At 27.2% G+C, this 25,938-nt stretch overlaps 2 protein-coding genes across 3 annotated transcripts in view; one reads left to right on the forward strand and one right to left on the reverse strand.

Moving 5' to 3' along the window:
• Positions 1-756: 756 nt before the first annotated feature.
• On the reverse strand, positions 757-7,942 carry LOC122509203 (60S ribosomal protein L28). The gene is made up of 4 exons (XM_043623055.1): positions 7,739-7,942; positions 5,803-5,895; positions 3,717-3,959; positions 757-875 (listed from the first exon to the last, which is right to left on the reverse strand). The coding sequence occupies exons 1-4, from the start codon at positions 7,940-7,942 to the stop codon at positions 789-791; spliced, it is 627 nt and encodes a 208-aa protein (XP_043478990.1). The 3' UTR covers positions 757-788.
• A 649-nt stretch (positions 7,943-8,591) lies between these two features.
• The window catches only part of LOC122509054 (AP-3 complex subunit delta-1), a 51,400-nt gene continuing 34,053 nt past the window's right edge, over positions 8,592-25,938 (forward strand). The window contains exons 1-5 of one of the 2 annotated variants that reach the window (XM_043622817.1): positions 8,592-8,693; positions 8,798-8,902; positions 9,028-9,123; positions 21,132-21,260; positions 21,345-21,755. In XM_043622817.1, the coding sequence (XP_043478752.1) occupies positions 8,807-8,902; positions 9,028-9,123; positions 21,132-21,260; positions 21,345-21,755 (732 nt within the window). In that variant the 5' untranslated portion in view covers positions 8,592-8,693; positions 8,798-8,806. Of the gene's footprint in view, positions 8,705-8,797; positions 8,903-9,027; positions 9,124-21,131; positions 21,261-21,344; positions 21,756-25,938 lie in introns of both variants that reach the window. The other variant, XM_043622827.1, reaches the window with a different exon arrangement.

The raw sequence follows: 25,938 nt of genomic DNA on the forward strand, positions 1-25,938 counted from the left end.
TTGAATAATAATTGATGTTATTGATTTAAAGTAGAATTTTAGTTAAAAATTCTAGAAAATGTTAATTAAATTGAAATGATACAAAAAATTTTGAAGAAATTACAGTAACAATGTTCTTGTAGAATATTGTTACTCCGAAGACTCGGAGTGATTCATTTCTTTATGTTTCATAATAATATTCTTATGAGTTGTTCAATTTGAAAAGGTTTGAATTTGAAATTTTTGAACATCTTAATTTCAATAAAAAAATGATTAAACATTTATTTTAAATAAAACTATTGATGTTTTCGAATAATTTTACTTTTGAAGAAATTTGTAAATAAATTGAACAGAACATTTTTTTGAGTATCTAATAATTTTTAGAGTGAATCAGAATATTCTTTAGAGTCAGGGAAAAAGTGAAAGTTGTGTTTGGAAATTAGGGAAAAGTCAGGGAAAAATGAAGTTAAATTTTTGTGGGAACCCTGTATAAATAAATTATATTTTTATCTTTATTTAATCAATTTTTATGGTTCCCTAAAAGTCCCCTATTTTTTTATTTTCAGTCCCCTATTTCCCCTAAAATACTTGTTAGGGGCACTGTGAAGCCTGAAAATGTCAGCAGTGTCCTTCAATGTTGTTATATTTTCTTGTTTGGGATGTAAAAATTGTATAGAGTTAACGACAAACATTTAATTTGGGCAGAGAAATTGATGACACTTTTTTTATAGACCAGTAATATTTCCGAAAAGTTTATTTAAAAAATGTACACAAAAATTTTGCAGAAATACATTTATTTAATGATTACATTAATCCGCTTTCTTTACGATACGTGTCTTTTTTGCTGTCACTGGTTTTTGGGATTTCAGCACTGCGCTTGCACGTCGTAGAGCGGCCTGTAAATACAATTTTCAAAAGTTAGAACATCTTATACATATACAACAAATCTAACGTTAATTCTTATAATGCAATTGTCAGATTTTAAATAGAATTAAATTAATATAATTGTGAGTTAAATGAATATAAAATAAATTTCACTTAATTTCTTCTTTACATTCATTGAAATTTTTAAATTGTAGATTTATATTCCATTATCTTAAAAGTTCATACTCGACAAGTTTAAATTTCAATTAACAAATTTTTTAAGGAGGAATGGTATAGAAATTCAATACATTCAGAATCTTTTGATATTTTGGGAAATGATTTGCTTTTATATAATAAAGTTTCCCACCAAATTTCAGAATTTTTCACTAAATAGTTTACAAGTTAAAAATTATTTAATTTAGCATTACCTCTTATGGAGAAAGCACGAATTTGCATGTTTATCATTAAAAATTTAATACTTAAAACGTTCAGAATTTTTTGTAAAAATTGTATCTTGAAGGTCAAGATTTAAGCTTTATTAATCACGAAGGTTCTTTTTTATTCACTAATTAGTTTAAAAGTAATTAATTAGTTTCTGGAAGAAAACTAATTTTATGACAGACAAACAGAGAAAACGTGGCAACACTATATAAAGTCTCACATGTGACAGCTGTTTAGTCCAATAGAACCAAGAGATGGCGCCAAAGGTACCAAAAATGACAAATTTTCATTATTTTTAACCACACAAATGCAAATCATAAGGCTGCGGTTACACCTCTGCAGGCTGCCTGCCTGCGCAGGCAGGAGCAACGAGAGTGAGGGAGAAGTTTGAAGTCACTGACTCTCTTACTCTTGTACATTACCATGACAACCTGCAGGCAGGCAGGCTGCCTGCAGAGGTGTAACCGCAGCCTAACAAACCACACTTGACACTGTTACCAACGATCAAAATACAAACTACTTGCATTGCGACGTTGTCACGATTTTTCGCTCATTACAAATTGTTATTTGACAACGTTTATAATTAATAACATTAATATTATAGCATAATAAGACAAATGTATACGTAATAATAGCATTTTTTTCAAAGTTTGCAATGGAATACTCGATAAATCCGAAAATAATTTTTAGAGAATTTCAGTAACTTTTATTTTCTTAGGTTTTAAATTCGTACAGACAGTAACAAAAATTATTTTCTGCTTTTATAAAAAAATGTGATTTAATAAATTTATTATATTTTCCTTATTTAATATATACTTTTTAATATTCATTGATGTCTACTTTTATGATTTCAAAAAGAAAAACTGCTATATGTAGCTTAAATAACAAAATTACAAATTCCCCTAAACGTCACAAACTTTTATCCCGATTAGGTATACCATTCCTCCTTAATCAGGGTTCGCACGTAATATACGTAGTTTTCTACACGTATATTACTACGTATATTACGTCTTGAATTTTTTACGAAAATATATGTATATTACGTTTTGTCGATATTACTACGGCGCATGCGTAGAACGGGTAAAACGTGCATAACATAACCTCAAATATTTGTAATTCAATAACCAAATTGTTAATAATAACCACAAATTGTTTATTATTAATCATCTGCCTGCGAAGATGAATGTTTTGACTGCAAATTTTCTGCATTGAACGCATTTTTGTCACCCTTTTTTACAGACATTTCTAAAACAATTGACAGACTATCAGAAAACTAATGCTATTTACGTATAATTATTGTATAAAAACCAACATTTAAATTAAAAAAACGTGATATAATTTTATCGCTTAATTATGCAAAGTTTAATAAGTAGGGAAAATTATAAGGTATATGTTTTTAAAGGTTATGTTATGAGTGAACATCCTTACAAAAAAATTAATACGTTAATATTGATATTTGCGGAGTTTATCCTACTGCATTATATAATATTGTAACAAAATTTTTTTTTCTCTGCCGTCCAGATAAATATAAACTATTTTGAAGAAAAATTTATACATATCTTGCGCGCGCCATATTGAAAACGTAATATACTGAATATTTTACTCTTTTTGACGTATATTACGTCGAAAACGTTATATACGTCAAAAACTCTCAAGTTACACGTAACTTCCGAACCCTGTCCTTAATTAAAAACTAGTTATTTCTGAAAAATAATTCTCAAATCATTTTCCTTGAAAATAAGATATTAATGAATTAAATTGCTTAAGGTGGTGTCAAAATCGATTGGATTTTTTACATTGAGTTTCAATAGGAAAATCGCATCGACTTTGACATCCCCTTAAAAATACTTTAAACTTTAATAAATTTTATTACGATGCAGTGAGAGAAATGAAATGTTTCTAAAATTTATGTGAAGCTACATTATTCTATTGATAGAAAAACATACTCAATTTGTAGATTTAAAGCTATTTTATTATGCCCTCTTAGTGAATTTTTAGTATGCATTCCTAACAAAATCTTTCGTTTATAATAAAGATTCTCCTTTCTTAAAAAAGACATGGAGTGGAAAGGTCGAATGTATCGAAAAGTATCGAAGTAAAGAATGGGCAATGAGAATGTAAAATCTTAATAGAAGGGTGTTTTTAAAATTGTTTGTACATGTGAAAGTGGCGCTGCATTCGTATGTTATTTAAAAAGAGCGCGAATATATAAATTTTATTTTTGTTAAGAGAAAGTACACATAATAAATCTTATTTTGCATTGTCAAAAAAACGTCAACATTTCAAATATAAATAAGCAAATTATTAACTGAAAAAATTTGAATATTATTATTAATAAAGTAATGGACTTAGACAATGGACATATAAAAACTAGCACCATAGACGGCCGCTTGCGGCCGTCGGAGGAGCTAGTATAATAAAGAATATATTACCTTGGTAAGATCTACTCGATACTTGTTGGCGGTGAGTAAAGTTTTCAATTTATGAAGAGCTCGTCGATTTCCTGATTTCATTGTACGCCTTACAACAGTTTTAGCTGGTTTTGAAGCCGATCTTGACTTTTTGTATACAACTGTGAAGCCCTTCTTATCTGGCGTGTCAATGACACCCACACTTTTGCGATGGATTAATCCAGAATACCGATAACTACTGAGATTTGTTAAATTGTTTGGTTCCTACAAAATTCAAAAACGTAAGTATTGGAAAAAAATATTACTTAAGACAAAAAAAATTACAGGCCTCGGATTGACTTTAACGATAAAAAAAAGTCGCTTTAGTCGATTAAAAATAGAAAAAAAGTCGTTTATTTAATTTAGTGTTGTCACAAAAATTTTATTTTGTACTTCTCTGATTCTTCACTGATTTCTAAATTCAATTAATCAAAACTTATGTATTATTTTGCTGAATAAATATTTAAATACTTCTTATTTCATTTTTCACAGGAAATAAAATTTTAAAAATTTCAACTTCTGAAATGTAATAATTTCTAAAAATTAAAACTTTAAAACTATAACCCTTCCAAAAATTCAATTATTTTCTAAAATTTTTAACTAAACTTCATCTCTAAATCAATTATTTATTATCTATATTAATTTTTAATAATTTTTCAAAAGTTCTTCGAGAATTCAATTATTTAAATACAAAAATTCAATTTTTTACAATAATTCAAACCGTTTATTTTTCTTTTTAAAGATATTAAGGTGGAATAATTTCAAAAATTTTAATAAGAAATTCGTAAAATTAACTTTTTAAAAATATTTCTACATACTTTTTGAAAGACAATAGTTTTACAATTACACACAATTGAAAAATTTTCAAAAAATTGAAATTTGGTGAAATCTTTGAAAAAATAATTTAAATTTAGTAAAATCTTTGAAAAATAATTGAGTTTTTAAAAAATATAAAAAAGATAATCAAATTTTTGAAGTAATTATAAATGATTTGTCAAAAATTCTAAAATAGTAAATTTTTAAAAATTTTAATTTACTTTGTTCGAAGGTAATTGAATCTTAAAAAATTATGATAAAACAATACTAAGAAATAGTTTTTTATAAATATTGTAATGTAATTTTTCAAAAATGATTGACATTTTTGTCATAATTTAAAAAAAAATCTTTTGAAGAATTTTAATTAAAAATTTTGAATATGATTATTTTCTCCAAAATTAAAAAAATAATTCTAAAAAATGTTAATGTTATTAATTTGTGTATGTATTTGAATTTTTTTTAAAACTATTTTAATATTATTATATTCAGAACCTAATTTTCATTATTTCATTTTTATTGAATTTTATTATTTTATTTATTATTTTATATTATTTTATTGACTTGAGGATTATTTCTTAAAGTTTTTGAGAATTCAATTATTTCCAAAACTTTCAGTTGAAAATTCTGTAAAAGTTAATTTTAAAAAATTGTAATAAAACACTGGAAAAAATAATTTATTTTCAATTAAATTTTACAAAATTTCAATTATTCAAAATCTATTTAATTGTATATTTCGAAAATTTAATTAGAAAAATTATTTCGGAGTGAGTAAACCAATTGCAACGAAACTTAGGAATTTCAACCTACACATAAAAAGAAATGTTTCCATAAAATATTACGTCAAAATATTCAGTATTTTTTGACGTAATATTTAGTGGAAACATTTCTTTAAAAAAAATTCTTGAATTTCATTGCAATTAATTTACTTACTCCGAAATATGAGAATTTTCCCTTGAAGTCGCACAATTACGAAAAATTTTACTTTTAAAGTTATTAACAGTCAAAATGCAAAAAGACATAATTAAGATAATAAATGCTTAAATCTTTCACTTGTTAAATTAATTGGCAATACAGGTTTACATAGTTAATGTAAAATATACTATATTCTTTTAAAAGTATTTCTTTTAAATTTTTTACAAGTATTTCGGTACCTAAAATCCTTATTCTAAGACAATGTTTTCATAAGATTTATAAATAAAAATGAAGAATTTTGAGAACTTAAATGAAAAATTTTTTTAAAATAAATACTTACAGTTGAAAAAGGCTTGTTGATTGTACGTTTCTTCAACAGAAACGCATTATTGTTTCGAATTATCATCCACGTTAAGTGCGACATCTTGATTTCCTAAAAATGAAAAAAGTTCAATTAATTTTTACGTAATTAATTTATTTTTACTGTTCGAAATTTAATTAGATCTTTCTTAAGATTACAAGATTCAATTCAATTACAATTTAAATACAAAAATATAAATAATTTTATTGAATAATTGAATGTTTCTTTAAATGTAATTCTCATAATGAAGTTTATCAACAAATTTTTAAATATAATTAAATTCTTTCGACGAATTTTTATAAAATTTTTAAGAATAATTACATTTTTCGAGGAATTCGATTAGAATTGAACTAAAAATAATTTATTGAAATTCTGCGATGAGTTTTATTGTCTATGACAATAATTGAATTATTGCGAAAATATTTATAAAAAATTTGTAAATAATTGAATTCCTGTGAATTTTTATTATTTATGAAAATAATTAAATGTTTTCTTAGAATTTTTTTAAAATTATTTAATTCTTTTGGAAAAATTTTATTAAAATAGTAGATTGAAACCTTTTGAAGTTGATCTATTTATGAAAATTATAAACGCAACTCTTTCAAAATTCAATTAATTTTGAATGATTTAAGTAAAATTATTCATTAAATAATTTATAAGTAATAATTTAAAAAGAAATTATTGTCAGAAATGGAAAAAATTAAAGGCTTTGTATGAGGGTTTTTGTTCTTCTAGAAAAAACTATTAATAATAATTTCTTAATTACTAATAATAATATTTGAATTAGTTTAATGTTAATTAATTATTTTTCTACAGGTCTGTATTCTACTGAATGAACCACCTTATAATTTATAAAATTCTTTATGATTACACTTTGAAAAAGATTTCAAGAAAAGAAAAACTTGTTTATTTTTTATTACAAAAAGATGAAAAAAGGATTTTGAAATCACAAAAAAAGGGGAAAAGGTGACAAATCGTTAAAAAAGGCGAAAAAGGTGCCAAAATTGAGTAAAGGGGAAAAGGAGACAAACCGTGATGCCTGCTACCAAGAAATTTAATTGAAAATAATTTCATTCTTTAGAAGACTTTTATTAATGTTGTTGAACAAAAATAATATTAATTAGTTGATAGGTGAATTTTTAAAAATTTGAAACACTTGATAGTTTATTTATATTTTTAAACTATAGCTTTAACAACTATAAGTTAATTAGAAAAAATCATTTTAATATCAATAATACAATTGTGTATTAAACAATTTATGAAATAAAGCAAAAAATATGACAAAATGATAAATTTTTTAGTAAAAATTTGAATTTTCTAAACCTACTGGTTTATTAAAAATATAAGAATTAAATTATAAATTGTTTCCAGTTAAAAATAATACGAGACAATTTTGCGAAAATTGTGATTTTTTCTTTAATAAAAGTGATTAATTAATACTACAATAATTAAAACCGTGCATTTAAATTTAATGCTGTGATAAAAATGAATAAAAATTCAATGCATTTTACTTAAAATAATCAAAATAAATTATAATGTACATAATATTTATACTTCAAATATGCCAAGTTCAATGCGAAAAGAAACCAACAATTTTGAGGTTATGTTTATATTCTGTAAATCACGACTTGAAAATTACCATAAAGTATTATTTATTGATTACAACAATATGTCAAAAATGTTTTCAACAGAAAATAAAAAACACTGAATGAAAAATTATTGCATTTTTTTTAAATAATATTATTTCTAGGTATGATGAATCGACGTGCTATATTTTCTCTTTCATCCAATAAATTACACCGGATGTCATGAAATATTTCATTGAAATGCAATTTTTAGTTATTACTTTTAATATTAAAATAAAAATATAATGAAATTTAGCACTAAAAAACGTAAATTTATTAATTTTATTTACCTTTAATACTTTAACGCAACACACCACGTTGAGTAAAATCTGTAAAGAGCTATACCAAGAAAAGCATGTGATAGAAATAAAAATTGCACTTAGATGGTAAACATACAACGAATTTTTGTTGCACTGCAAAGTAAAGGTGCGGTCACACCTGGAATTGATATTATGAAACGGCCACAGTTCTGCCGCATGCCTACAGGTTGTCATGGTAACGTACAAGAGTAAGAGAGTCAGTGAATTTCAATTTCAGGCTGTGTTTACATGTTTGCGTTCGAACGCTGTATTGTTCCAATAATGGAGCATTTACATCTTCGGTCAAAGTTATCCTGTATGGAAAATCTATATTGGAGTAAGAAAGATAGGCTGTGTATCTGTTTCTCTTACTCCAATGTGGATTACACAACTTTAGGTTGAGTCCACAATAGCACCTTGAACGTAACGTAAACGTAACGAAACAATAACTTAGCAATTTACGTTACGATTACGTTCCGTTCAAGGTGCTATTGTGGACTCAACCTAATGCCTTGACGGAATTTTGAAAAGTCGTGTTATTTCTATCAAATATTCTTAGTTCGTGACGACGAATGTTTATTGTCCAGAACAGAAAACCCACATTGGAGTAAGAGAGACAGATATACACAACCTGTCTCTCTTACTCCAATGCAGATGTTCCATTCTGGACAATTTTCACCGAAAGTTTAAGGGAGCGTTCAGGCCTCCGCATGCAAAACTTTTGCATGCAGGTTGCTATAGTAGCGTTCAAGAGTGAGAGAGATAGGATAATTTCCTATCTCTCTCACTCTTGAACTTACGCCTCTGTCATAGGAGAGAGAAAGACAAGAATGGTTTCTCCAAAAGTCGTGTGATCGCACCCTAAAAAGAACAATTCTGCTAAATTGCCCAACCTTGTTTAAAAAGAGATAGCAAAATGGCTGAATTTTAAAGCAGGTTGTACAAGGTTTGTTAAATGTAATTGAAAATAAGTAGGGTAATAAAAAGAAATGAATTTTATGTATAAATTTACTTTATATGTGAAAATAATAAAGAGTTAATTTTGTCAAGATTACAAATATGGCTTTTCGTAAAGTGAAGGGAAATTTTGAACGAATGTTCGATAAAAATCTGACAGATCTCGTAAGAGGGATAAGAAACAATAAAGAAAATGAGGTATTTAATGCTTTTTCAATATGTTGTTTTTTATATTAGTTTTTCAGTATAAAACAAAAATTGTACAATGTAATTGAATTGTTTAATAATTCTAAATATTTTATATAATTATTTTCTTTTTTTAGGCAAAATATATTGCACAGTGTATGGAAGAGATTAAACAGGAATTACGGCAAGATAATATTGCTGTCAAGGCGAATGCTATAGCAAAATTAACTTACGTATGTGATAAAATTTATTTAACAATACTTTTTAGATTTTTTTATCAAGTTTAATTTTTTTCCAGTATTTTATAATATGTTTTCCAATAAGTTTCATTACATAAGGAAATGAAAAAAATTTATGATAATTTTAATAATACACCACTCGAATTGAAATGAACGATTGAAAATAGAGTAATTAATTAATTCGACAGCGTGTAAAAATATTAATGAGAAAGATGAGAAAAATAAGAGATACAAGCTAACCTGTTTGTTAAAAAAAACAATAAACACTGACTCCAATTTTGGAGGCTCATGAATAGGCCCTAAATTCTCATTTTATCAAATTTTATTTCACAGAATGTCTGTTTTTAAATTTTTATTTAATTGACTTTAAATTAACTCATTTTTTTACTGAACAGAATTTTTTATATAATTACAATTTTTCGAAATGAAACTGAAGTTACCAACGTTGATTCAACAAAAAAATAAAAAAAAAGTTTTCTCTAAAAAGTTGGCTCAAAATTTCTGAAGCGTGCCACTAATTTTTCAATGGCGATATTTTAATATTGCATATCAATAATTTTATAGTATTTTCGTACCAAAATATGACCCCAAAGTTGATTTTGCAAAATTTTAATTTTTTTAATAGTTATTGTTTAAACAATTTTTACCGATCAAATTATTGAAAAACTTTTTTCTAGCGTTCTATTTGATGGATTTTAATAAAATTTCTTATGAGTAATATACAATAATTATACTTTCGAACAAAAAATATTTGTTAGATTTTGTTCCTAATTTGTTTAAAATAGCAACAATTATTATAAATAAATAGAAATAAAATAAACTTCTCCGCCTAATTTCATAGTTTTTCTGGTCAATTATGATTCCCTGTTTTATCACGAGTATTTAAAAAAAATAAAAGTCAGTATATTGCATTGAGTCAAAAGTTATAATTTTATTTATTTATTTATTTAAAGAAATCAAGCTCCTAGGGCTGTTAGCCCACCAAGGAACTATATACATAAAATTAAACCTAATTACGTAATTTGAAAATATAGTAGTAAAGAATACATTATGGTGGCATACATTACTCTCAATAAACCTCTATCAAAAGGAACAAACAAAAAAAGAGAAATAATATATATATATATATATATATATATATATTAACAATAAACCAATAATTAATATCAAACTAATGAAAGAAAACATAAAGATATCGTAAAGTTACCAGTACGTAATATCAAAAAATAATTTCTTAAACAAAAATTGGATAGGCGCTTCCCTAATACTATTCGGTAGTTTATTCCACAGTCTTGGGCCTCTTACAATGAAAGATCTTTGCCTCTTACAAGTACGATGAAAAGGTATTTTCAAAACATTTTTCCTCTCTCGAAGTCTAGTAGAATTAAATTCATTATTGTTAATAAAATCAAAAAATTCATAGAGGTAAGATGGAGTTTTGCTATTGATAATAGAGTATAATAAATTGCCAATAAAAAATTGCCTTCTAGTCGCCACAGTGGGATAAAAAGACAAAATTTGGTTTAAATTAACTTTTAGACCACAATTTTTAACCAAATTAAAAAAAAAAATTTCTCTCTAACTAAGAACTAAATTCTAAAAAGATTTGTGAAAGTCGATTTATTAAATTTTGTTTTATAAATTTTTAATATTAATGTAAAGTGTAAAAAAATGACTTAAACTTTTCAATATTTGAAACAAAATTTTTTTTACATATTCAATATTGAATACATTTTATTTCTGGGGTGTGTAAGTAGTAAAAAAATTGTTTCTAAGACTACAAATTGTTATAAACAAATTAAATAAACAATTATACTCTAGGCGAAGATAGGACTAAAATAATTTGTTTATCATTTTTGAGCAGAAATGAATCAAATTTATTACGATTAATGTTTCTTCTAATAACAGCCTAGAGATTATCCTCATGAAAATGTTATTTCACAAATAACTTAATAATTTTTATAAACAAATTATATAAACAATTACACTTTGTGCGCATTTATGCCTAAAAGAAATTTTTTCCAAAAATAAATTTATTGCAGCTTATTGCAATTTAACTTTTTTTAATGAAATTGTTGTTTTGCGATAATTTTTCTTAATTATTTAAACAATTTTAATAAACAATAGCATTTTATGAACATTTTTGGACAGAAATAAATCGAATTTTTACAATTAAGTTTTCTTCTAAGCTGCCCAGAGATTATCATCAAGAATAAATTATTTTTTAAACATAAGGATAATTTCTAGTCGATTTAGGAGAAACATTAATTGTAAAAAATTTTATTCACTTGTGCCCAAAAATGTCCTTACAGTGCAATTGTTTGTTAAAATTGTTTAAATAATTAAGAAAAATTATTGTAAAACCTAAATTTCTATAAAAGAAAGTTTAATCGCAATTAGCTGAAGTAAATTTATAAAAACAAACAAATTATTTTTAGTCATATCTTTGCCTAGATTGTAATTGTTTATATAATTTTTTATAACAATTTGTATTATTAGAAACAATTTCTTACTACTTACACACCCCAGACATAAAATGTATGCAGTATTGAGTATGTCAAAAAAATTTTGTTTAAAATATATTGAAAAGTTTAAAAAATTGGACATGTGCGAGTTGTACTCGCACTGCAATGGCGGGTTCCGTACACAAATATTAAAACAATACTTTCAACATTTATCGGTAATTGGTAGAATTAAAATAAACAATTTCTAAAATATATCTAATATTGTAAACAATAATAAGCAGAGGAACAAAATTTTCAAAATTATAGTTCCTCTGCTTATTATTGTTTACAACATTAGATATACAATACTTTAATTTTTCTTAGTTATTTTTTTTTATCAAATGATTTTAATATATTTTTTTAATTGTTTATTTTAATTCTACCAATTACCGATAAATGTTGAAAGTATTGTTTTAATATTTGTGTACGGAACCCGCCATTGCAGTGCGAGTACAACTCGCACTTGTCCAATTTTTTTTTATTTTTAGTTAAGAAATTAAAGTCAGAAAACAATCTCTCATTTATTCTCTTAAATTTTCACTCTTCCTTAAAATATTTAATGCCACGTGTTTAAACTAAAAAACAATTTTTTTTTTTGAAAAAAAAATTAAAAAATAATTTTTTTTGATTTTTTTTCAAAAAGTTTCTTAAATAAATTTTTTGTCGTCAGACTGTAATAATACACTAGGATACCAATTTTCAGCTCATTAGGTCAAATAATGTAAAAGTTAGGAAAAAAAAATTTGTTTTTTAAATGTTTTAGTTTTTCCTTGACAACGCTATGGCGAATAGTATTAATATTACATATCAAGTTCTCTATATTTTTCCTATAATATTCGAGTAAAAATACACCAGCATGCAAAATTTCAGCTCTCCATGTCGAATAGTTTAGAAGTTAAGGGGGGGGAATGGTCACTTTTTATGCATTTTTGGCCAAAAATCTTGTTATTTCCTTGACAACGCTATGCCCATCACGTCCAATCACATTTGCTATATTTTTCCTGTAATCTACGAGTGAAAATACATATCTGGACCAAATTTGAGCTCTTTAGGTCAAATAGTTTAGCCGCTAGGGGGGGGGACACGATTTGGCTACGGACACAAGAGTTTCACCAATAGGGTTCCGCCGTTACACCGTAGGTGTACGGAACCCTACAAATTATTTTTTTTTCACTTTACATTAACATTTAAAAATTTATAAATCATAATTTAAAAAATCGACTTTCACAGATCTTTTTAGAATTTAGTTCCGAGTTAAATGAAAAAAAAATTTTAATTTGAAAAATTGTGGTCTACTAAAAGTTAATTTAAACTAAATTTTGTCTTTTTATCCCACTGTGGAGCGCAGCGAGCGCGGTAACAAAAATATTAATAACTTTTGACCTAATGCAATATACTGACATTTTTTTAAATACTCGTAAGAAAAAATACGAAATTAGGCGGAGAAGTTTATTATATTTCTATTTGTTTAAATAATTCTTCCTTTTTTAAACAAATTATGAACAATATCTTCAGTTTCATTTTTTTAATAAGAAACATTTTTTTCAAGCAAAGTAAAGTTTTAAAGTCGAGAGAAAAAGTTATATTACCTTAGTTTAAAAAAATTAATGATGTTTGTTAATTTATTTAAAATTTTTGACAACTTTTACGAAACTGCGATAAACTTCAGGAGCCGCAAATTCTTTAATTTACTTTTTTATTAACAAAATGATTTATCAAGATACTAAATATTTTTTCTTAAATAGTATAACTATAATAAACTAACAATTTATCGAAGAACCAATTAAAAATATAAATAAACAAATGCTTCGAAGTTTTTTGTAAAGAAAATTCATTTCCTCTTTCCTTTATAATAGAACAACTTACTTTTTTCTGAAATTTATAGAAAAATGTAACTAATAGTTTATCTCAAATTGTTTAAGTGAAAATTGCTGATGCAGTTTTTAATTGTTTATAATCATTAGATTACCATCTCCTAAAAACCATTTTTTTTTAAAATGTGTCCAACACTTTAAAATTCTATATTTTGTTACCCAATTCAAATGTATGTTGTAAAATTAAAATTTACAATTGTTATTAACAATTTTTATAAGCCATTGCAATTTTAAACGTGTTCTCAATGTGCTACAAAAAGCAAATATTTAATTTTGCTCATTTTGCACAAAAAATTTTTTTTATTTATTTACATTTAAATTTACAGTTAAATATAAAAAAAAACAATTTTTTTTTCATAGATAAGCCATTTATTTGTTAAAAAGAAAAAAATTTGTTTATAACATTTGTAATTATTTGTGCTAATAATTTTTTAAAATTTTAAATATTTACAAATTCAAAAGAAACTTGATTATTGTTTATATAATTGTTAATAACAATGATAATTATTAACTGTAAAATAATTGTTTACCAAAATAGACATAAATTACTTAATTATACATAAATTTTAATTTGTCTGCAAAAAAAGAATTTTTTTATGAAGAGGATCAAAGTTATCTTTTTGTTAATTAACATTGTTTATAACAATTTAAATAAATTGCATTATGCATTATTATTTATCTGGTTTTCATACTAGACTCCTACTGGACTTGATCTATTAAGATTTAAGAAAGTTATAATTTTTTAAAGTAGGTGAAACGTATATTTCCCATTGGCTGTTAAAAACAATTAAAAAATTGTTTTTAAAGGTTTAAATTCATTTTTACTGTTTTTACATGTTGCAAGAAATAAATTTATAATTTTGTTAAAATTAATTGTTACTTTAATATTAAGTACAATCATTTAGCTTCTTGTTACACTGAGAGTTTTTTTAATATGACTCGAATTAAATCGAGATTGGAATCTTTGTTTCGCTCCCCATTTCCATTTTTTCATTATCATTACCGTCGTTGATTTTACGTTGTGACGTTTTCATTATTCGTTTCCTGGTTTGTCTGACCTGTCTGAATGTTGGCGATTTGTGGTGGGAGCTATCGGTTGAGATATCTCTCTTGTTGCCCTGGTAACTCTCCATCATTTCCTCAGCCTAAGTCCTAACTCTATCCTTCCCAGTATCTAGTATCCTTTTTTGAACATAACAATAAAAATTTCTCGTTCCTTTAATTAGACAAGCTTGAGAAAAACGGTTTCTCAGACGTTTCTCGTTTAGGTTATGTTCATACGTTGTCCAAAACATCTTAGTAATTTTTTTAAACCGTTTTGATGATCATTCATATAATTGACTTGCTGTTGAAATAAATTCTTCATTTACATTTTGAAGACTTGCACGTGTAGACATTCGTTTTAATGTACCTCCAATTCCATCGCTGAAGCTTTTTTCATGCGAAGTTCCATAAAAGTGCCACTCTGCTAAGATTTTGAAGTCATTATAGTGATGGCAAAAGTTTAAATTTACATTTGCTCTTGTATTGACTTCCTGCTCCATCACAAATGTAAATTAACTTCTTAATCAAGTTGTACCTTTCCTTTAATTTCAGTATTAGTTTTTGAATAAAAAAATTTACTGCATTTGCATCGCGCTTCAAGTCTTCTAAATTTATTGCAAAACAATCATGATTTATATTAATTCGATCGTTATAACAATCAACAAAGGGATGTCATGTAATTTGTTGTTGTACTCATTAAGGTACACTCTCACCTCTACTGCCTGCCTGCCTGCGCAGGCAGGCGCCATAAGAGTGAGAGAGAAAAAACATTTAATTTGAATTTTCTGACTCTCTTACTCTTATGTGTTACCATGTCAACCTGCAGGCAGGTAGGCAGGCAGTAGGAGCTGTGCTAGCGCCTTTACTGGCTCTGGATGTCACCTGGCATTGAGGATTTTTCCAAATCAGAAAAATAGTTGTTTTGCTGCTTATAAATGAAATCATGCTTTAAGAGAATTTGTAAATTTGTTAAAAATTTCTCTATAAAATCATCATCAGTATCGATTAAAGTCTGAATCATAGTTCTATTAGTTGAAATCCAACTTACTTCTATATACAACCGAGCTGATAAAATTACCGTTAAACAGGTTACTCAGCACATCAATTAATTTTTACACACCAGTGCACTTGTCACACTTCAGGAGGTTACATGAAGGAGAAGAAGAATCACACACCATGAACTATAATGTATCTTTATAAGAGCCAAGAAATGACAATTTAGATTCGGTTTTTGATAATTTCTTGAATTCTGCATTATCTATCATCAGTTTAACATTTTGATGTATTTTTCATACACAAACATACATGTGTGCGATTACTGACTGCAAGGACGCATTCTTTGATTCTAAGAATACTAAATTTAGTTAGACTAATTTTGTATTCCGAATGCATTCCTTTAAAAAGTGAATAAATTAATTTTAAATTACCAAGCAATAATCTTTTTTGAGCATGAATTTAAGAACTCCATTCTTTATAACGGAAATATAATATTTTTTCCCCGGTAGTATTCTAATTATGTTAGGATTATAATAAGTTTTCCACTAGTTGTTGCAATTCTTAAGATAATGGATGCCTTTTATAAACATCTGTAGAAGAACCTGGAGTAGAAAGCTTTGCTTGCTAATGGATACGATACATTAAAGTAATCTGATATTTTTCGTACACCCCACGATTTTGGCACCATTGTAATAGTTATTTTCGTAACAAGGGCGCAAAATAGGTGATTGCGATGATGGCGAAATGAAGGGACCGAGGGGACACAATTTCGCGCCCGAGGCGAAGCCGAGGGAGCGAAAGTGTCCCCGAGGTCCCGAAATTTCGCCAAAGTCGTAATCACCTTTGCGCCCATGATGCGAACATAATTTTTTGTCCTAACTGCATGAAAAGTATGGCATTGAGGGCACGCACGATTAAACGCTCATATTAGTTAAAAATTAAGCTCTATATAAACATTATATCGAATGAAGTCTATAATGATAGAAGTTTTAAAATAGAAATAAAAAACAATGTATTCTGGAAACATAGTATTTATTTAGAACGTAGTAATTAATAATTGAACAAAACTGAAACAAGAACTTTTAAAATTGACAATTTTGATAAACGAAATGGGAACAAAACCAAATATCTCATTATTTTTTTAGAGAAAATAAAAAAAAAATTGCAAATTTTTATAGACAAAATAAAACAAGTTGAAAATGTTTGCAGTTCTATAGTCAACATAAAAAGAAAGTCGAAAATGTCGCATTTTAATGAAGAAAATCGAATAATTAACAAGCGGGCGCAAAATACTTTTCCGCCCGCTCGGAGGTAGGGGAAGCGGGCGGAAAATACTTTACCGCCCGCTGACGTCATACAAGCGGGCGCAAAATACTTTTCCGCCCGCTTCCTCCACTCCCGGGCGTAATGTGTTACTTTGCGCCCGCCTTAAGTGCCCGAAATGACATACTTTTCGTGCAGGTAGGACAAAAAAAATTTGACGATTTCGCTTTTAGTTTTTTCAATTTCATCTTTTATTTCACCAGCAATTTCAAAAGTATCAGTATCATGACCAAAGCTATCTTCAACAAACACCTTTCTTAATTGTGAATCAAGAGCTTCTGTAATTTCTTTTAATTTAGCAATTTGAGAAACTTTTGATTAAAGATCGTTACGTTTAGGTAAGACCCCTGTTCATGTTGCGTATCCGATAGTGTTTTTTTTAGTCAGCTCACAAAATTGAACCCAATCAACTTTGCCTAATCTTAGCCTGTTAGAACTCTCACATGCATCTGTAATCTTGATTTAAATATTAATAAAAACCGGGAGATGATCACTACCATATGGATCTGACGACGTCTAACATTCAGAGATACATCCGAGGGACGTGGAGACCAACACGAGGTCAAGAACACTCCCTCGTACGCCTACCTTTCCAAACCTCGGTGCACCGTTATTCATTATTACCAGATTTCTTACCTCAAGGATTTCCTGTAGCGCTCTTCCTGAAGCATTACTCCCAAAAGGGTCAAAGTATGGGGCGTGTGCATTCAAGTCATTCGGAATGACAAGCCTTCCCTCGAGAAAATTGAATACCCTTGGATTTATACATCCCTTTTCGGACAGTTTATTCCGTGCTTCATCCTCGGATATATTATTTAAATATCTCTCCTTCATCACTTCGAATTCAAATTTGTAGACCGGACAGTTTCTCGATGAGGTCTTATGGTCTCTTGATCAGTTAAGACAATTACTGGAAGATTGCGGGTCAACCCATATAATGTAGCGTTTTCGGAAGAGGAATTTCGGCTGGCGTTGGATTCATGTAAAAAGGAATCCTCTCCAGATGTCGACCAAATATCCTATGAAGCAATTGAGAAACTATCATATGAACGTCTGGAACACATGAGGAAATTGTTCAATGACTGATTCATGAGTTCCAGTTTTCTTGAGTCTTGGAGAGTCGCTCTCGTGAAGTTCATTCCTGAACCCTAAACCCAATCCTCAAAACGAACCTAAATATTGAAGAGCCAATCCAGAGGTTATGATACAAGTTTATAAGGGACTGATAAGAGCCCATTTAGAATAGAGGGCACCATTGTTCGCAAGAGCATAAAAACGAACCTTAATAAACTTAATAAAATTCAATACCTGGAACTTAGAACCGCCTTAGGTTGCATGAGAACTACTCCTATTCTGATCCTATTACCCAGTAAACAAAAACTAATTGAAATAAATTAAAAAGAATTCACAAAGAGTTTCGGTGAATTCCGCTTTGTGACAAATACGAATTGGAGATATGTTGCAATTTTCCTGAATTCGTCAAACTGTATTGAACTTCCAAACCTTCTATTCATACTAATTCAATGAACAAGTTTTGGGGCCTTTAATTTTTTTTTAATTCGTCAGCACGAATTCAATGCATGCCTTGGTCATTTCTTACGAATGCGAATTTGTTTGCACAACTTTAGGCAAATGGAATCGAATTCAATCGAATATACAAAGAGCTTGAATGAATCCCGCTTTCTACCAAAAATCTTAATTCATTTCAATCCGTTTGAATTAGTATTTTTTACTGGGTACCTGAAGCGAATGAACCACCTTTGAAAATTAGAAGAATGCTGGTACTAAACAAGTATGCTCTTAGAATATCATCACGGAGGGATAACACACTACTTCCAAGATTGAGAGGACTCAAAGAAAACTAAATGGGGGATCCTTATAGTAGGGGGAACATAGTCAAGGTTGGCCCACTGTCAAGGTAGGTCCATCGTCAGAAACAAGTTACATTTGACCTAAATTCAGGTCAATTTTAAGGGCAGTTTTAACCTACAGGTCAAAATTACTCAAAATTTAGGTCAATTTTAAGGGCAGATTCAACCTACAGGTGAAAAACTAACAAACTAACCCCTCTGCCCTCAAAATTTAAGTCAATTTTAAGAGTAGTTATGACTTAAAGTCAAAAATTGACAAACTTATCGCTCTTCTTTCAAAATTTAGTTCAATTTTAAGGTCAGTTTTGACCTAAGCGCTAAAAATTGCGTTTTACTCTGCCCGTAAAATTTATGTCAATTTTAAGTGCAGATTTAACCTACAGGTCAAAAATTGACAAACTAATCCCTCTGCTCTTAAAATGTAGGTCAATTTAAAGGGCAGCTTCAACCTACAGGTAAAAAATTGACAAACTAATCCCTCTGCCCTTAAAATGTAGGTCAATTTGAAGGGCAGCTTCAACCTACAGGTAAAAAATTGACAAACAATTCCCTCTGCCCTCAAAATGCAGGTCAATTTTAAGGGCAGTTTTGACCTAAACGTCAAAAATTCACAAATAATTCCCTTTGACCTCAAAATGTAGGTCAATTTTAAGGGCAGTTTTAATTTACAGGTAAAAAATTGACAAACAATTCCCTCTGCTCTCAAAATTTAGGTCAATTTTAAGGGCAGTTTTAATCTACTGGTCAAAAATTAACAAACAATTCCCTCTGCTCTCAAAATTTAGGTTAATTTGAAGGGCAGTTTTAACCTACAGGTAAAAAATTGACAAACAATTCCCTTTACCTTCAAAATGTAGGTCAATTTTAAGGGCAGTTATGACCTTAACGGAAAAAATTGACGAACAATTCCCTCTGCCCCCAAAAATTAGGTCAATTTTAAGGCAGTTTTCATCTACACCGCAAAAATTGTCGAAAAAACTTCCTCTGACCTGACCTTTCCTTAAAGTTTAGGTCAAATTTGACATATTTTTTAACCTACACATAAAAAAAGCAAATTAATTAGGACTTTTTAAAAAGTCGTTCCCTTATATTAAAATTTGACGGAATTTTCGACCTATTGTTTTAAAGAAGTTTGACCGAAATTTCAATATTAAGTTTCAATCAATAAAAGATGTTATAAATTGACATCTATTTTTAAAAATTCTATTAAAATTATTTTTCTGTCCTCAAAATGTACTTTAATTTTAATGTCAGTTTTTTGCTACAAGTTAAAATTTGACCAGAAATCTTCCACTGATCTAATATTTTTTCAAAATTTAGGTCAATTTGAAGGTCAGTATTGACCTACATTTTAAAAATTGACAAGAAAATTCCCTCTGACCTACTGTTTCCTCAAAATTTAGGTCAATTTTAAGGTCTGTTTTGACCTACGGGTAAAAATGAAGCCCACAAACGTCTATTATTTTACGTCGAAATCTTTAGTCAATTTGGTATTTTCTTTTACTTACAGGTTATAAACGGACAAATAAGGGTCCTTCCATAAATTACGTAAGACATTTAGGGGGAGGGGGGGTCAGCAAGATATTACGAACAATAGGAAAAATGGCGCTAATGTATGTAAAATATCTTACGAGGGGGGGGGTCAAATTTACCCAAAAAATGTCTTACGTAATTTATGGACAGCCCCTAATGGCCCTTAGATTACGTCAACATTTATGTCAACTGCAAGGAAAAAAAGGGGCCCAATAATACTTTTGACACTGAGAAAAAAGAATGATCAAACTTACTATAAGGAGTGTCAAAGTTGAAAAAGTTAACACTATAATCACTTCCGTAAAGTAGAATTCTCTATTAGTTATCTTTTTTAATATCTCCTGTTATAATTTACTCTAACTTATTACTATGCCATCATATTAAGATCACATGATTTTAAAAATTAAAATAAATATTAAAAATAGTTAGGGGGTTGGCGCGCAAAGCGCGCAGGGGGGCGAAGCCCCCCTAGTATATATATATATATATATATATATATAAGTAGAAGATTTAAAAAATTCAAAATGTCGGATCCAATATGGTGAGCGAATTTTTAAAAAATTGTTTGATTTTTATGAAATTTGATGTCTGGGGGTTTTTGGGGGCTTATTTTAAAAATTAAAAATGAATTTCAAATGAGGAAAAGAGTGTCAACCCAGTTATTTTTGAGGGGAAAAAATTAAAACTATGATTTTTTTACTCTAAAAACACCTACTAAACGAAAAAAAATGTTTTGTTCGAGTGACGAAAAAAAGTTTTTAATTTGTAAACCAGCGTAATCTATTGCCCCCCCTACATTTTAAACTGAGCTTTCTACTAATTTTTTAAATATTAATTGAATCTAAATTATTTTTCAGCTACAAATGTTGGGATATGATATCAGTTGGGCAGGTTTCAATATTATTGAAGTGATGTCATCTCCAAAATTCACTTACAAACGAATAGGATACTTAGCTGCCAGTCAGAGCTTCCACACAGAAACTGAAGTAATATTTTAAATTTCAAAATTAATTAGGTAACAAGACTATTTCCAATTTACATGAAATGCTTAATTCTATGTTTGTTTTCAGTTATTGATGTTGACCACAAATATGATTCGAAAGGACTTGAACAGTCAAACTCAATATGATGCAGGTCTAGCATTAAGTGGTCTTTCTTGTTTCATTAGTCATGATCTTGCAAGAGATTTAGTTAATGACATAATGACTTTGTTAACTTCAACTAAACCCTATCTTCGAAAGAAGGCAGTGTTAATGATGTACAAAGTGTTTTTACGTTTTCCCGAGGCTCTAAGGCCAGCTTTTCCTAGACTGAAAGAGAGACTCGAAGATCCAGATAGCGGTGTACAATCAGCTGCTGTCAATGTTGTCTGTGAACTGGCTAGAAAAAATCCAAAAAATTATTTGAGTCTTGCTCCTGTATTTTTCAAGCTCATGACCACTTCTACAAACAACTGGATGCTTATTAAAATCATTAAACTTGTAAGTTAATTTTTCTTTTACAAAATTCCCATCATTTTCTATCTATCGTCATCATTTATATCTGAAATAGAAATTCAAGTTACTTTTATTTCACGATCATTGTTTTTGAATTATATATATTTAAACGTTGTAAGGTCAGTTTGTAAATAATATTTATTAATTACAAACAAAAATTTCTTTGGAATTAAAAATATTATTTTTATTATATTTTTATTTAAATTATGCATCATATATCTATTTTATATTTATCAAAATGCCTAAGTATGTTTTATTTATTTTATATTAATTTCAAGTTTGATGAAAAAAAATGTTTGTTCAAAGCCATAAATATAAGAAATAAGTGTAGGTATAATTCTTTAATCGAATGTTCGGTAGTGAAACTCATTTTCGCCTGCAAAATATTGTTTTATAAAGAATTTTAGACGGCACGTATTTTTTTGGATAAAAATTTTTTTTTTTAAAGTTATAAGGATGTGAATTTTGAAAGTCTTCGAATTTTTATAACTTTGAAATTAAATTATTTTTATAAAAAAAATACGTGTCGTCTAAAATTATTTATAAAACAATATTTTGAAGGCAAAAATGAGTTTCAAAAATTCTTCTTCCTGTACGGTGTGACAAATGTACTATAACTTTGCGATCTTAATGGTTAGAAAGTGTTTGGAGTTAACATTAAAATTACTTAAATTTTTCATACTGAAATCATTTGAATTAATTTAATTCGATATTTTGCGTGCTCAGTTTTCAACATTAACGCTGATCGAAATGAAATTGGGTCGCCGATTGACTCAACCTCTAATTGACCTCATATCAAGGTTTAAAAACATTGATTTCTAGATTCTACATTAAATAGCTTACATTTTATTATTTTGTTAGACTTCAGAGTTGGACATATTGAAAAATTATTTGTGCATAACTAATTTTAAAAAATATTTTATTCCGCACTCACAAAAATGGCGCTTTTATATAGAAGATGGTAGATTGGTTCGACCGTAAATTTAGCCCATTTGAGCGTATGGATTGAATAATTTTCCCTACACGCGGTCGTTAGGGATAATACTAGTTAAATATTTAGTGAAATAACCATTTTACTAAATATTGAGTATACAGCACGACTTTGAATTAGGAGTATTCGTGAGGCGCATGATTATTCCCCAAATGCCATTTGAGTGAACTGTCATTTTACCGAATTGCATTTATCCGAACTGTTATTTTAACGAAATGTCACTTTTGCGAATCGACATTTTTACGAATTGACACTTTTGCGAAAAGTCATTTTTGCAAAATTTTATTTTTACGAATTGTCATTTTTACGAATCGTTATTGTTCCGAAATGTCATTTTTTCGAATTGTCATTTTTTACAGGCTTCACAGTCTGTCCCCTATTTCCCTAAAAGTCCCCTTTTTTAATTTTGGCCCCTAAACGTACCCTATTTTGAAAATTTCCCCTAAATTTCCCCTATTTTTTTCTTTTATCTTTTAATGATAAATTCACACCAAATTTAGCAAAGTGCCGTTGTAACTTTCAATTGGAAACTTTTGTTTTGAAAGTTTCAAATCTTGAAATTTTTCATGAAATTTATAAAATTTGTAAGATTAGTATTTAGGTGAAGACAAATCTGAATTATTTTTAAAAGTTGGTTGTTTTTTGTAATATTATTTATTATTACAAAAGTTTTAATGCAATTATCTTGATAAATAACAAAATTCTTCACAGAAATTCAATAATTTTTAGGAATTTTAATAAAATTCTTTACAAAATTCAATTATTTTCATAAATTTCAATATTTATCCCAAGAATTCAATTATTTTCAAAAGTAATAAAATTTTTCGAAGAAATTCAATTATTTTTAAAATTTTTCACACACGGAGAGAGAATATATATTAAATTTTGTAAAAATATTTTCAAATTAGGGAAAAAGTGCAACAAAGCGAAATTTTGATATAGAAAATACTAAACTTTAAAAAAAGTTTTGTGAAATTTATTATAGTTATATTAGAATTTAATTAATATTCTTGATATTTGATATAATTATACTAATATTTCACATAAGTTTTTTTAAAGTTTAGTATTTTTTATATCAAAATTTCGCTTTGTCGCACTTTTTCCCTAATTTGAAAATATTTTTACAAAATTTAATATATATTCTCTCTCCGTGCAAATATCTCGTCAAGAATTCAATTATCTTTACAAATAGCAAAATTTTTCGCCAAAAATTCAATTATTCTCAAAAATTTATAAAAATCTTTGCAAAAGTTCAATTACTTTCAAAAGTTTTTTGCAATTCAATAATTTTCAATATTTTATTTACTATTTTCATAAAATTTATCACCAGATTTACTTGAGGAAAGAATTCAATTTTAAGAAACATTCACTTATTCAATAAAACAATGAAATTTGTTGCAATAATTCAAATATTTTTATAAATAACATTTAATTCGTTGCAGAAAGTCAATTATTTTCAAAAATTTTCAAGTAATTTTACAAAAGAATTCAATTAGCTTGATAAACAACAAAATCGCATAAATTCTTCCCATAAAATCAATTATTATAAGGAATTTTATAATAAAATTCTTTTCCAAAATTCAATTATTTTGATAAATATCAATATTCATCACAAGAATTCAATTCTTTTGAAAAGTAATAAAATACTTTGCAAAAAATTAATTTATTTTCAAAATTAATAAAATTCCTTGAGAATAGAATAGAAAAATTCGACGAAAAAATTCAAATATTTTCAGGAATTTGAATAAAATTTATTTTAAAATTCAATTATTTTTAAAAAATTGAATAAAATTCTTCAAAAAGTTTTCAATTATTTTAAAAAATTGTTATAAAATTCTTCAATATAATAAATTTCATTAAACTTTTAATTATATTCCATAAAAGAAATTAAATATTTTCTTAAGTTTTTAATACAATTCTTCGTAAAAATTAAATTTTAAGAAACATTCAATATAATTTATTTTTGTATTTAAATAATTGATTTCTCGTAGAATTATGTAAATTTTTTTTGTAATTTTAACTAACAATTCTGTAGAATTAATTTTTTTGAAAAAGTTTAATTGAATAATAATTGATATTATTGATTTAAAGTAAAATTTTAGTTAAAAATTCTAGAAAATTTTAATTGAATTGAAATGATACAAATAATTTTGAAGAAATTACAGTAACAATGTTCTTGTAGAATATTGTTACTCCGAAGACTCGGAGTGATTCATTTCTTTATGTTTTATAATAATATTCTTATGAGTTGTTCAATTTAAAAAGGTTTGAATTTGAAATTTTTGAACATCTTAATTTCAATAAAAAAATGATTAAATATTTATTTTAAATAAAACTATTGATGTTTTCGGTAGAATGACAGTTCGGTCAAATGACATTTGGGGAATAATCATGCGCCTCATATTTTTATTTAAATTTAAGTGGTGGCATATTTTTGGGCAAAAATTAACATTTTTTTCCCACTGTGAGACGATTCAGAAAAAGATTGACTGTCTAAATGTTATAAGGGATGTCAGATCCCCCTTCTTATTTTTCTAATTTAACTAAAATTGTATTTTTTGGATTTAAACTTTTCTTACTAAAAATTATAATACAATAATTAGTTTAAGGTATTCATGAATTTTGTTACTGTCCAGCTCTGTAGAATTAGTAAAATTTCGCAAATTTCTTTCTTTTTAAGTCAGCAGTAACTTACAGTAGTTTTTTGATAATTCGCATCGCAAACATTGGTCATGTGGCACAAAAATAAATATTATAGTCATAATTTTTAAACATTTGTCATATTAATATAACCTTTGTATGAATTAAATAATTTTTATTTTTAATTGTTATCATTATCTACAGCAAATTCTATCGTTATTATTCTTGATATTATCCTATTATTTTTTTCTAAACCCAAATTTCCAATGCATAATTTATATTTACTATGTATATGTGTATATAAATCCTCATATTAAACATTGAAATCATTTAAATATGAATTAAGATAATTAATTAATTTAAAGAATAGAGAAATAAAATCTGCAAGTTCTTTTTTGGAAATATTCCAATGATTGGAACTTTTTTCTTAAAAACCATAAATGTGCCGTGTAATATAATATAAGCGGGACTTGTATATAACATTGCACTAATATGCTGATGTATGCGAGCTGTAGAGTATAATGTTACAATTTTCAG

This window comes from Leptopilina heterotoma, unplaced genomic scaffold, assembly GCF_015476425.1.
Source record: "Leptopilina heterotoma isolate Lh14 unplaced genomic scaffold, ASM1547642v1 Lhet_115, whole genome shotgun sequence".
NCBI lineage: Eukaryota > Metazoa > Arthropoda > Insecta > Hymenoptera > Figitidae > Leptopilina > Leptopilina heterotoma.

What these genes read in the sequence shown, in the direction of transcription:
- LOC122509203 (XM_043623055.1), bottom strand. Translation starts at nt 7,942, where the DNA reads ATGACAACCTGTAGGCATGCGGCAGAACTGTGGCCGTTTCATAATATC. An exon ending in GTTGCGTTAAAGTATTAAAG is followed by an intron (nt 5,896 to 7,738) that starts GTAAATAAAATT and finishes TTTCATTTTTAG; the next exon opens with GAAATCAAGATGTCGCACTT. An exon ending in ATCGAGTAGATCTTACCAAG is followed by an intron (nt 876 to 3,716) that starts GTAATATATTCT and finishes TTGTATTTACAG; the next exon opens with GCCGCTCTACGACGTGCAAG.